The sequence below is a fragment of the Talpa europaea genome, assembly GCF_964194135.1.
Source record: "Talpa europaea genome assembly, chromosome: 12".
Taxonomy (NCBI): domain Eukaryota; kingdom Metazoa; phylum Chordata; class Mammalia; order Eulipotyphla; family Talpidae; genus Talpa; species Talpa europaea.
This window is the reverse complement of record NC_140079.1, coordinates 57,748,309-57,761,848: the sequence shown is the minus strand read 5'-3', so window position 1 is coordinate 57,761,848 and position 13,540 is coordinate 57,748,309. Positions and strand designations below refer to the sequence as shown.

The 13,540-nt window shown below is 40.9% G+C and overlaps 1 protein-coding gene across 2 annotated transcripts in view; it reads right to left on the bottom strand.

The window, feature by feature from the left end:
- Positions 1–13,017, bottom strand: part of ASTN1 (astrotactin 1) — a gene marked incomplete at its 3' end in the record, with an annotated part of 311,956 nt that extends 298,939 nt beyond the window's left edge. For both annotated transcript variants that reach the window (XM_084251292.1, XM_084251293.1), the window contains exon 1: positions 12,728–13,017. In XM_084251292.1, the coding sequence (XP_084107418.1) occupies positions 12,728–13,010 (283 nt within the window). In that variant the 5' untranslated portion in view covers positions 13,011–13,017. The remainder of the gene's footprint in view (positions 1–12,727) is intronic.
- Between the last annotated feature and the right edge of the window lie 523 nt (positions 13,018–13,540).

Sequence of the window (13,540 nt, the reverse complement as noted above, 5' to 3'; positions counted from 1 at the left end):
TGTTGGTGAGTGCCCTGGAAGTTGATAAATGAAAGCAACTAGAGAAGGTAGAAGGTGACAAAGCCAGAGATGTATACTTCCAAAAAGGAGGTGTTCTCGGGAAGGAGAGAGGGATTGTATAGGACTAGAAGGATAGTTCTTAACTTTTTTGCAGTCCCAGTGACAGGGACTGCTTTTTTTTTTTTTTTTTCAAAACTATTTTCACTTTCTTTCTTTCTAGAATTTAAGTTGAAATATGGCCACCCAGCTAAGACTGCATTTCCCACAGTCATTGGCCCAGAGTTGGGGCATGCATCAAAGTTCTCACCAGTGGCATCAGAGTAGATGGGACTTACACAGTTTTTGCCTCGATTGCTCAAATAAAAAGGAAACTGTTGCTCTGGACTTCTGCTTTTCCAAGGAGCTGAACACACATGCTGGAAAATCTGCTTCTACATGCAGAAGGGGATAACAACCTGGGGACACAAAGCAACAAGGAAGAGGAATTCTGAATCTCTGAACAACTCCATGGCGTGGAGCTGCCCTTCTAAACTAAACCACTCACCGTAGAACAGTCATCTGGGAGAGAAAACCTTTTCTTCTTTACATCACTTTGTAAAGGTCTCTTTGTTTCTAAACATTAACCCTTTTCTTCTTATAGTGCCCATTCAAAAAACTGATTTGAGCCTGGAAAGTGATTTCCAGGAAATCACACTTATATTAATACATAAATTTTATACTCAGTGGACGCTGGCGTTCAGGCACAGTTCTAAAGCTAAGAGTACCTACATGGAAGCATCAATGAAGAAAATAGAGACTAGTCATCCTTCCTATGTTCTCAGAACTCTCTAAGAAAATGTGCAGAGGGAACTTTTCATAAAGTAGTCTCTCTTTACCATTGTGGTCTTTCAGGTTCTAACCCTGACTGATACTAGACTGAAAAGAGCTGTCCAGAGAAAATTGGGAAGGACAGTAAAGGGAACATGGGAAAGAATAAGAACAAGATGAGATTATGATGGGGGAAATAATTCAAATTTCAGGGAGAACAGAACAATGTGAAGCCATCACTCAAGGCCACAACATATGTATAGTCTTGCTTTGAAGAACTCCAGGTGATGCTATATATAAATATGTGTGTGTGTGTGTGTGTGTATCTATTTATTTCATGGAGCTATGTAGTGTTAGATTTACCATGAATATCTCCTCACTGTTTGGAACTACAAAGCCACTTAGAAACTAATAAAAGACATTCACTGGGCACTGGGTAGATATTCAGTAAGGTAACAAAGGTTAAAATTCTATGCCTAGATTTGCAACCGCAACCAAAGGTTTCAACTTTTGACATTGGTGCCAAAATGATACTTAACTACATATATGCTGCACATTCTTTCATCTATTTTGCTTTATATACATTGTACTACCTCTTCCTTTGGATAAAAGTTCATAATTTATCATAAAAACTCAGAACCCATGGTTACCAGACTAAATCTCATCATCTCTTGAATCACAACCATTTTCTAGAATCTAGGTCATTTTCTCTGGAAAGAATTTCCTAGTATCCTGTCTAGGTTAACTGTTATTATTTCCTAACACAGTAACCAGTACTGAGTTCAGTCATTATATTTACAACCCTGTATGTTACAGTGGCTAATATTGGCTATATAAATAATCTCAAAGCTATTTAAATTGTTCTGGAGCAAACAAAGAAAACTTAAAAATTATTTTTAGAAAGTGTGTGAAATTACTACTAAATGCTGACTAAATTATACAAATGCAAAAAGAAAATCTAAGGCTAATCTTAAGAATATCAATGCAAAATATCCTCAATAAAATATTAGCAAACAGAATTTAATAGTTTATTAGTAATTAATTATTTATGAAGTGAAGGTTACTTCAGGAATGAAAGGATGGTTCAATATTAGAAAATTTATTTATATAATCCATCCTTTTTTTAAATCTGTGAAAAATCATATGGCTATAAATACTAAAAAATACTTTTTATTAGAAATCATTCTGAATAAGAAAATGATATACAATTATTCCTTGCTATAATATTTTATATATTTTAATCCAAAAGCCATTATTGTAATTGCAAGACAGCAGTTTTGACATCTAAAGCCAGGAAAAGACAGGAGTTCACATTATCACATTCTTATTTGGAATTTTACCTCACAAGAGAATGAAATTATTGGTATAAAAACAGGGAAGGGTATAAAAATTATCAGTTTTTGTATGTGACATATCTATATAGCTATCAATATGAACCAACAGAAACACAACAATAGGTAGGTAGTTGAGTAAGATAACAAAGGTTAAAATTCAAAACACAAACACTGATAGCTTTCACATACGTATACTATAACCATTAGAACAGACACACACATGCATGCGCACACAAACACACATACACATGCACAAAAGTTTAAATACTTAGAAGTCTAGCAAGAAATGTACAAGAACTGCATGAAAAGAAAACTCTGAAACTCTACAAAAAGGCAGAATGAAAGACAACTACTAACATACCAATTATGACTCAAGATATGGAAGTAAAACATAAATACTAAATTACATAAAATTCAAAAGTTTCTAAAAAACCCACCAACCAACCAGCTAACCAAAAGCATAGGCAAAACCAGGAGAGAATCAATAATCTGGGGATATATGTATTTGCAGCTAGTATTAGAGTCAAAAGGATAATCTCCATAGTATTTACAATGCTTCTAAAAATAATAAATGAAATATCACTTTATACTTGCTGTATTGACAAATATCGATATTAGAATACCAGATATGACAAGCATTGGTGGGAATATGGGAATACGGGTCACCCTCAAATACTACTGATGAGAGTAGAGACTGGTGCAGCCATTCTGAACACAACTTGACAGTATTTAATCAAATCAAGTTATATAATCTTAATGAACCAGAAATTCTATGCCTGCTCATACATTCCAGAGAGAGTTTCATAGTGGTCGTTGAGGAAATATGCACAAATATGGTAGCTGTAGCATTCTTGTAGTTTGACAGGGAACTGGGGGCACCCAGTTCCAATGATGGACACTTCCAATGATGAGAAGATAGGTAAATGTGGTGGATGCCCATCACAGAGTAATCTGCAGCAGTCAGAATTAATGGGTTAGACGTGTTATCCAATAAGTCTATTTGCAGTCATGGAAATGTTCTATATAATTTTAAGTATGCATTGGCTCAATATGGTCACCACAGGCCCTATGAGGTTATTTGAATGCAACTTAATTAAATGTTATAAAAAGTAAAAAAAAAAAAAATCAGTGCCTCAGTGCTGAAGAGCCACAGGTGGCTCTTTTATGTGGACCCTACTGGATATGAATGATACAGAACATTATCATTATTACAGAAAGCTCAACTGGACAGTGTTGGTCTACATTTCCACACAGTAACATGAGTGGATCTTAAAAATATAATGCTGACTGAAAAGAATAACAGTCAGGATTTCATTATACCACATCAACTTCTAGTTAAATTAAAAATACATGAACATAAAACAACTACTCACATTTTGCAAGACATACTAAAAAAAGATAAACATTGAGGAAAAATAGAATGTCTGCCAATGAGGAAGAGTAGATCAGAATTTGGAGTAGGGATAAAGAGAAACAAATAAACAAGCAGGCAAATACATGAACCACTGGAAAGATGAGAACTTTCATAAATCAATGATAAACAGTATTGTGAATTAAAAAGTATGATGAACTTATATCTCTGCAATGAGATTACAAAAACAAAACAAAAGTAAATAAGCACACAAAATCCTGTATGCTGATATAGTCAAAAGTTAAAAACCAGATGCAAGTAAAATGTCCTTCAAAAGGTAAATGGATAAATAAGTGTCACATTCATACAATGGAATATTATTCATCAATAAAAATAAAAAAGCTATCAAGACATAAAAAATAAATATGGATGGATCTTAAATACCAAGTGAATGAGGTAAGTCTGAAAAGCTACAATACTATATGATTCTAGGACATTCAGGAAAAGGCAAAACTATAGGACAGTAGAAGATCTTGGAGGTAAAGAGAAGGGTTGAGTAGGAGTAGGTTGAAGGATTTTATAGGGTAGTAAAAAATCCTGGATGGTGCTATAATTGTGGATATAAGACAATATACATTGGTTAAAATCCACAGAATTTTAAAGCATGGAGTCAATCTTAATATGTGCTAAGTCAAAGTAAAGAAACTGTTTAGGAGGCTGCATGAGCCCAGGATGAATGCACATGTTACAAATCATGAACAGTATCACAAACACTGAAACAACCTCACCAGAGGGATAAGGGGTAAAAGTACTGACCTAAACAACTTTTGAAATGAATGGCGTCTGCAAGACTAAAGGCAAAAAAGAAGCTGTATATAAGAACTGTAGTGTAATTGATCAACTTTTTCCCCTTGGGGCTATAGTAAACAATTCTGGTACTGCTATACATGCACAGTGGAACTGAACAATTAAATAAATGGATAGGAGATAGTGGGAGCCAGCTTTCTCACAGTTGGGGTCGGGTAAGCCAGGGGAGGAGGCTAGAATGACCCATGGATTAGATAATGGATTAGAAAATGAAAATTAGGTAATGGATTGGAGCTGGAGACATCAATATGCATCAAGTTTAGCTTAATATAGATACAGATGGTTGCATATTTAATAGCTTATAGATATGTATATACCTATGATTTAATGCACATATCTATTTCCTTGCTCTGTCAACTCAGAGGGTCTAGGGGCAGCAACACCCTGGTACAAATGAGCATACCTTGTGCCCAGACTTGATTTCTAATCTCATTCTTCAATTAAAAGAATCAGGTCTTCTTGGGAAAATGGCTGATTCTAAGATGCAGCATTGGCAATATACAAAATGAGCCTGAAGCAGCTTGTAGTGACAGAAAGTAACAAAGTGCTCAAAACACAAAAACGAAACAAAATCCCCATGGATGGCAGTATGGCAAAGGGACACAAAAAGTCAATACAAAGAGCACCCATTAGCCAAAGCTGGAACAAATTCAGTAATAAAATCAATAGGCTAGTATAGGATATAACCCAAAGCATAAAATAAATATAAATATTCGTGATTTTATCTGATATAAATAAATGATCGAATAAATGAATAAATAGGACATGAGACAATTCTCTCAGGCAGGATAATTTTAAATAACTTATGTTGATACTCAGCCTTCAAAAAGATGGGCCATAACCATCCATTTCTTTTACATGGGCGCTACAAAGTAATTTCCCTTTAGAAATGCAGATGATATGGTGGTGGGAGAATGATAGGGACTATGCCAGAGGGGAGAAATCAAACACTATCCAAACATTAGCAAAGATGTAAGAAAATAAAAAAATTAACTAGTAAAAATAAAATATAAATTAAAAGCTAGATGGATGGGCCTCCCCGGTGGCGCAGCGGTTGAGCGCTGGGTTGCGAAGCTGCCCGCCGCCTCTGCGGCGCAGGTTTGATCCCCCGCTGCTCCCCTGCCACCGGAGGAGGGTCCCACATGGTGCGCAGACCTCTCCTGCCGCCCGCTGCTCCCCTCAGCAGTGTGCTTCGGTCCTTCTGCCTGCTCTGCTCCCCGCTCTGGCTCTGGTGAATTCTCTCACCCTCCCGTGCTTCTGACTGTACCCAGTGCACGTATAAACAAAACAAACAAACAAACAAATAAATAAATAAAACATGCCTCTATAAATAAAAAAAAAAATTAAAAAAAAAAAGCTAGATGGAAATGGTAGGGAAAAGAGCGTCACTTTTTAGTGGAGAAATTCAACAAATTCCACTTCAGCCAGGTGGTCAAGGTCAATAGCAACAGTGCTTTGCCTTATTTAGAGAATAGAAACTTGATAGGATGTGAAGAAATGACATTTTATCTCTAAGGCTTCTTCCCCTCAAACTCACAGTAACATTCTAATGAGAAGAAAGTCACACACAAATTCCAATCCACAGACATTCTGCCAAATATCTGAACAATGCTCCTCAAAACCGTCAAGATCATCCAAAATTATCTAAGAAACAGTCATAGCCAAGAGGAGCTTAAGAAGAGATGATGACCAATTATAATGTGGTTCTCCTGGGCTCTTGGAATAGAAAAAGTATATTAGGTAAAAATTAAAGAAATCTGAAGAAAGTATGAAGTTTAGCTAATAGTAAAGTATCATTATTGGTTCTTCACTAGCTATGACATTTGTGTAACTTAACCCATGCTGGTATAGGCAGCTACAACTCATTTATTTTCATAGTGACATAATATTCCATTGAATGAATACATCACCTGTTTACTTCTGACCTCCTGGTAATGGACTACAGGTTGCTTCCAGATTTACAGAATGGTGCTACAAATAGTCCTTTATATACATCCAAGAATTTCTGCACAGTAAGTACCTGGAAGCATAACTGCTGGGTCATAAGGCAGGCACATTTTCAACTTTACTAGATGATATCATGTTTTCTGTAAGTTGCCATGTTACTTTAGATTGCCATCAACAAGCATTTAATTTTTCTAAATTTTATTCCTTGGAAACCTAGGTATCAATAGAGGCACTCTGTTTTTCTCAAAGTTTTATACTATATGTGATTAAAAAATAAAATTTTAACTATTTCATATTTATAATAAAAAAAGATGAGCAATGCCAAATGGTGGCACATTAGAAATTACCATAGGCTTTAACTTGTCCTGAGAGATTAACTTGCTTAAAATAGAGCTTCTTCTGCCATCTGTGTGCATATATTTGAACCTGGTGTAAAAGTGAAGAAATAAAGACTTGGCATGTCCATGCTGAAAAGGTGCCAAATTCCGTTCTTGTAAACTGGCCTTAATCTGAGAAATACCAACTTTTTAGTTTTAATTACATCCCTGAGTGTGTGTGTGTGTGCGTGTGTGTGTGCGCGTGTATAGGTACATATATATATATATATATATACATATATATATATATACATACATACATACATACATATAATTTTGCCTGGAAAGATGAATAAGAAATTAAGATGAATAACAAATTTCCCTTCAAAAACCCCAATGATTCGAATTTAAGCCATATATCCACAAGAGCATCTGAAGAGTTATAAAATTCATCATTCTGGCATTCAAAATTCCTTTGATGGAAAAATCTACTTTTCAGCGGAGAAACAGTAAACAATAAACTTCTCAATACTATAAATTAGTGCATATTGCCTTATGAATTATATAAGGTCTGAGGACACTATCTTAAGATTGCTACCATTTACCCACCCCAAGTCTTAGAAGGGGTTGCCACTCTATGCAATCTGTTTACTATTAATCTAGGCAAGTTCACTGTAGCAGACAGCTGCTGGAAGAAACAAATGTTTAAGTTTCTTCTCAAAGAGGGAGATAGATGTATGAAAGGAAAGTTAAGATTGCTTCCTAAGGGTTAAGGCTGCTTCCTAGGGGGCCTCCCTGGTGGCACAAGGGTTAACATCTCAGCACTATCAAGCTATCACTAGCCACAGTGGCATGAGTTCAACCCCCAACCTGGGAGGTGACCCACATGGTGCAGCAGATCTTTCCTGTCTCACCAACTGCTCCCCTCAGCAGTGTATTTCAGTAGATCTGCCTGTTCTGCTCCCCACTTTGCCGCTGGTGAATCCTCTCACCCCCAGCACCTCTGGCCTACACCCCAGTTCTTGTATATAATTATGTTTTGATTATTTTTTAAAGATTTATTTATTTATGCATACGAGAAGTGGGGTACAGGCCAGAAGTATGGGGGGTGAGAGGATTCACCAGAGACAGAGTGGGAACAGTAGCCACAAAGGACTCTTCTATACAAATCAGGTAAATGTGCTTTCTGTATTCTAACCTTTTTCTCCACTCATGAAAAAGGAATAGATATTGAAAAATTTAAGGCATATAAAATAGTCACTCGGAGAAAGGCTTAAATGGTTTATTGACCAGAGAACCAGTTATGATTCCATCAATTGTTACCTATGTGACCCTGAGGAAGGACTTAACCAGTCTGATCCTTTTCTCCACCATTGGATAAGTGAAAAGCCAGAAGTCCACACCAGATCTGTCTTTAAAGCCTGTTCTCTTAACCAGCACATTGAACTGCTCCAACACTTTAAACAGCATCTTGCCTATGGGAACTCAGCACATCTCTGCAGTCTGATTGATTTATCTTCAGGAGTACCTTCTTCAATCAAATTCCATGACAGCTCAAGCTAAACGCCAAGGCACAAGAGAAACAGCTTTCTTCACTAAGTTTTATCCATGCACAAGTTCAATAGTCAGGTCGGAAACAGAGGAACGTCACTTTCAAATACTAATGACGGTGATCAACATGTTCTGTTCACAGCACAGAAAACCAGATTCAGTGTAGTAGCCACACTTCAGGTTGACCAGTTGTCTCAAAAATCAAGCATGCCTTCAGAACAGGAATGTCTACTGTCTTAAAAGATGAAAGTTTAATTGTGATATGAAATTTTAATTAACTAATTTGGCAAATCGTTCATATTCTCCTGAGTGGCTTATGTTTCTAAACATCTTAAATTAAAACTTACCCTTGTTTTGTGATATTGCAGAGAGTTTTATATTTCTGAAAGCTAGGGTTTCGATTACTTGGCTTAGAGTTGCCAGATAAGTACCATGAAGAGGAGCATGAGCCATAGGAAAATCAGGAATTGTGGGAAGTCTGACGATCTTGAGATAGGCATGCCTGAATTAAAAACACTCAAATTCAAAATATTTTTAAGCTATGTGTTGCCCAAAAAAACATACTGAAAGTCACATGTGTTCACTGGGGAAGACAATCAAAAGAAATGACCACCTATTGACCTGGGAGCTAGAACAGGACAATCAGAGTAGTCTCACCAACTCCCTCCCACAAGGATATTTTGTTCGACTTTCTGGATCCCAGAAGCTACCTAAGGACATATCCCTGAGGCCTGGTGTGTTGCTAAGACCACCTGGGCAGTACACTTGATGAAATCCAGTTAAAGGCTATTCAAAGTTTTCATATTTGGGCATGGGGAAACTACTCATCATGTGGTCAGCCAAAACAAAGCCTCTGTGCAAGTTTCCGTGGTCATCACAAGCACTGCCTACAATACAGCATGGCCTTCCTTTTCCTTTAGTGGCTCCTGTTCTTCCTCTCTTCCCTCTACGAACAAAAGGGGGTGCTATTTCAGATTAACCTGGGTTGTGCCCAACAAAGGCCTATGTACCACAATTTGCAAACCCTACCTCATATACACAGGGCATATAGTCTCCCCCTCACCACCTCCTGTGATTATTCTACAAGCAAACTGGACAACGCCGATGGTCAGTTAGCCTCTGTGAGTCAGGTCTCATGGCTTTCTAGGTCAAGTCAACCCTCCACTAGCTGCATTTTTTTTTCATTGAGTTATGTCTCACTCTACAAAGCCAGGCAAGGTCCTCTGTGCTCTCAAACCACAAGGCTGATCCACATACAGTGCCCTACACGCACCATTCCCCCAAATACTCCACCACCATCCTTTGTTCATCTTTCTTCCATGACCTCAAATAGGTTCACCTTTCCTCTATCAAACCAAATCCAATCTACCATTAATTTCATTCCTTAGGTTTTGTTTTTAATCCAACATTTGTTTTAATGCTGTGCAAGCAGCAGAGAAGGGGATGGACTAGGACTGCCTGCAGGGCTTCCCTGGTGGCGCAAGGGGTTAAGACACAATCTATGAAGCTATTCACAGCCACTGCAGTACTAGGTTGATCCCCAGCCAAGAAGCTACCCACATGGTGCAGCAGACCTCTCCTGACTCGCCAGCTGCTCCCCTCAGCAGTGTATTTCAGTCACTCTGCCTGTTCTGTTCCCCACTCTGTCTCTGGTGAATCCTCTCACCACCACCCCACACTTCTGGCCTGTACCCCAGTTCTTATATGCATAAATAAATAAATCTTTAAAAAAAAAAAAGACTGCCTAGAGAGGTTAGAGAAGGCTTTATAGCAAGGAGACATGTGTGCAGGGCTTATCAGAAAGCACGAATAACTGCCAAGTGGAGAAGGAGGAGAGAGCATCCAGGTGGAGGCAGTATATTCTCAAGGTCCACCAAAAGACCTGAGAAGACACAGCTTGTGTGCAGGGATCAGAGGCTGGAGCGGTTGACAGCAATCAGAAGACTCTTACTGGTCTCATTGAAGTAGGAGGATTTACTGGTGGACACCAAAGGAAGCCAAAGGATCTGATTTTGGTCAACCTCCTTAGTCAATGGAGTCTGCTCTTACCATGAAGTACTCCCTCCACCTTAACCCCCATACCACACAAGCAGGTATTTGTGCTTACCACCCTTAAAGATACCTCAGTCTGTTTCCACTGACTGGAGAGTGCCTGAGGGCAGGAACCATTTGTTCTTTTAACTCATGTGTCCCAGTAATTCCTAAGAGTGCTGCACAAGTGAATGCTCAATAAATCCCGGGACTGAATGATTAAGCATTTAGGGGATGCTTCCAGGGGATGGATTAAGCAAACTATGTTTTAGAGATAAAAGCAGAAAAAGCGCTAAATCAAACTAACTACAGTCCTTACTACCGACCATGAGTGATGGAATCCAGGCCACACAATTTAACTTCAAAAGCAACTAGACCTAGGTCTACCCTCGAAGAACTTGAACTCTTGTTCCTTTCTGCCCAGCTCCACTCTACCACTCAAGCTGGGATTCACTCCTGTTCCCAAGGAAATACTGGGCCAGAAGTGAGAAAAACCAGCATATTTCTTGTTTAGAACATATCCCATTGATAGGAAGGGCAGGGGACAAATAATGCATTTAACAAATGCATCTGGCCCTACAGTAAAAGAGTATTTCTGTTCCTGTGTAAATGCCAAGTTGCAGGAGGTTACCATAGCAACTCCAGCAGGGTGCTGCAGTGGGCAGCTTTACACAGAGGTACTGAAAACCCATTTTTTAACATCTGGGTCTTCGCTGTGCACAGGGCATCCTAGTGGGTACATCACAGCTTTAGGCCCTGGTTTTGGGATACTGCAAAAAAAGAAATGGAATTTTGAAAACCTGCTGGTACAATCAACCTTTATTTATACACCACACATGTCCCACTTCATGCACAGTAAACACTGCATGGAGAGCCTAAAACAGGCTCTTTAGAAACACATAATTCCCTATTCTCATTCTTAGTCACTGTGGTGAACAGATTGTACATGCACATCAGCGTGACTGACATAAAATCCACGAATAACCCAACAATTGTACATTTTCATGAGCAGCATATCCACAATGTCCCCATGCCCAGCCTGCCCCCTGTTTTATTATGTGATTGGTACGTTTTTAAGAATAAAAATAAAGAATTGTATCAAAAGTGTAGGTTGGGCTTAATGGGGTTGACTGTTGTACACTCCAGGAAGTATAAGCCAACTTTTCAAAGGGCCAGGAATTTTCTAAAATTGCTTTTCCATAGGGCTTAGAGAGTGGGACTTTACTCACCCACTTCTTAGTGTTTTCACTGTGAAGCCATCTCATGTGAAGAAAGAGAAAAAAGAGTTGTTCGATAGTTTTCCACTTGTGGCTCTAACCTACAAGTGGCCACCAGGAAGCCATGTTTCTGCAAAGTGAACTCTAGTTGGTAGGAGACCAAGTACATGGAAGAGCCTCTTGGACATGTGCAATGTTTTTCTTCAATCTAAAGACTTAATTCTCTTGATTTCTCTCCTGTGTAAAATACGAATGATTCAAGCATCACTGAAGAAATGGATTGTATGGTGGGTGTGCACAGCAGGGGCAGAGAGATATCTGCACATGGAGAAGTGAGGGAAATTCTGGTTAAGAAAGTCCCATGGCTCTGTGGGGCTTTGCATGATGCTGGACTGGACAGGCCCACAGTATTTTCGTAGCTTGCTAGTGAAAAAGAGGGGTGATTACAAGTGATATAGGGGTTCTAGGATCCAAAGGAGATTTGTGGCCTAAGAAAATTAAAATAGGAAGAGGTGGGGGGACCTCTTGTCCTGGGAAGTAATTCTGTGTGCAGGAATCCCTGTGTCTATCTAAGGAAGTCTTGGGAACAAAGAAGAGCCCATTATTAATAGACTACACCTTGGTGGTGTCTTTGTCCCAGGAACTGTGATGTGGCATGAAGATGTGGAGGAAGTTGTTGCATGTGGGGATGGAGGTAAGGCTCTCCAGGATGGACACCAGGGGTAAAGGAAACTTGAGTGTTCTGAAGGAAGGCCAAAGAGTGTCACTAACCTGGGGACAGGTAAAGAGCTCTCAAGAGTGAAGGAGAAATCCATCCAGAGCAATGTGACTGGCACATTCCTGTCAAGGTGATAACTGGGTGTGATTTTTAATTCCCTCGGGAAATGCAGAGGGAGGGTGTGGATGTCCAGGGGTTGGGAGGCAAATATCTGAGCAGGGAGTGGGGAAAGGACTTATGGGAGCTGAGCTGGTAGCAGACAAGAAGTACTCTGCCAGTGTGCCCCCGGAAACAAGGCTGGCAGGTCAGGCCAGGAAATATTTCAGAGACCCATGTAACCTGTTCCTCTGGGGCAGGGCAGCTGAGCAGAGGCTGTGGGCCCAGTGGACTGGGGCAGAAGTCGGGTGCACCTGCGCTCTAGCCTGCAAGTGGGTGTGGAGAGCGGTGTGGGATTGGGGCGGATCCAAGGAGGCAGGGGTTGGGGGAGGGGAGGTCGCCGGCGAGTGGGTGTGGAGATCGAGCTGGAGTGGGGGGTGGGGGGTGCCGGGCTAGCACCTCCGGCCGTCTCGACCTCCCCCGAGACTTACCCAGCACGAAGTAGGGCAGCTCGGTGTTCTCCAGGTCATCCACCACAACCATTTCTCCCGGGAAGTCGTTGCGCACAGAGAAGAGGAGCTTGGGCTCGGAGGCCGAGGGGCTGTGCATGATGCTCAGGTCGTTCTCGCGCAGGAAGGGCAGCGCCGACACCGTGATGCTTTTGAGCTTGCACTCCAGCTCCTTGGATGGGTCCACGTCGCCAGCGGCTGTGGCCAGCACCGCCGCCGGCCCCCAGCAGCAGGCGAGCAGGGCGCAGAGCCCGGCTAAAGCCATCTTGAGCCCCGGCCGCCTTCCTCCCAGCGCTGCGAAGGTGGGGGAGGAAGCGAGCGGGGAGGGAGCGAGCGAGCGCGGGAGGCGGGGGAGGTTGGGGAGGGGATGCGCAGCCCTGGTCCCCGGAACGAGATGCTGCTTGCTGGGTGCTGGGCTTAAGCGCTGGCGGCTAGAAAGCCCGCGCTCTTTGTTTTCCGGAGCTGCATATCTGTGGAAGGGACGGGGAGGCGGGGTGGGGAGGGGGGACCGTGGGGCGGAGGGGGGGTGGGGGCAATGGAAAGGAGACGAGAGAAGGGAGGGCGTCGGGAGGAGAGAGGAAGACAGCGAAGATTCTAGGGAATCAGGTCAGCCCCCAGCAGGCTGACCGTGCTGCAGCCTTTCTACTTTGCATCCCCCAATGCTTTTGGTTATTAACTACCTGCACAACATTAAAATTAAATAAATAAATCCGTCTTTGCAATGCAAAACCTTTCCTCTAGCATCATCATCCAGAGGGCTTGGGAAGGGCACACAAGCGCGCGCACATCATGCTC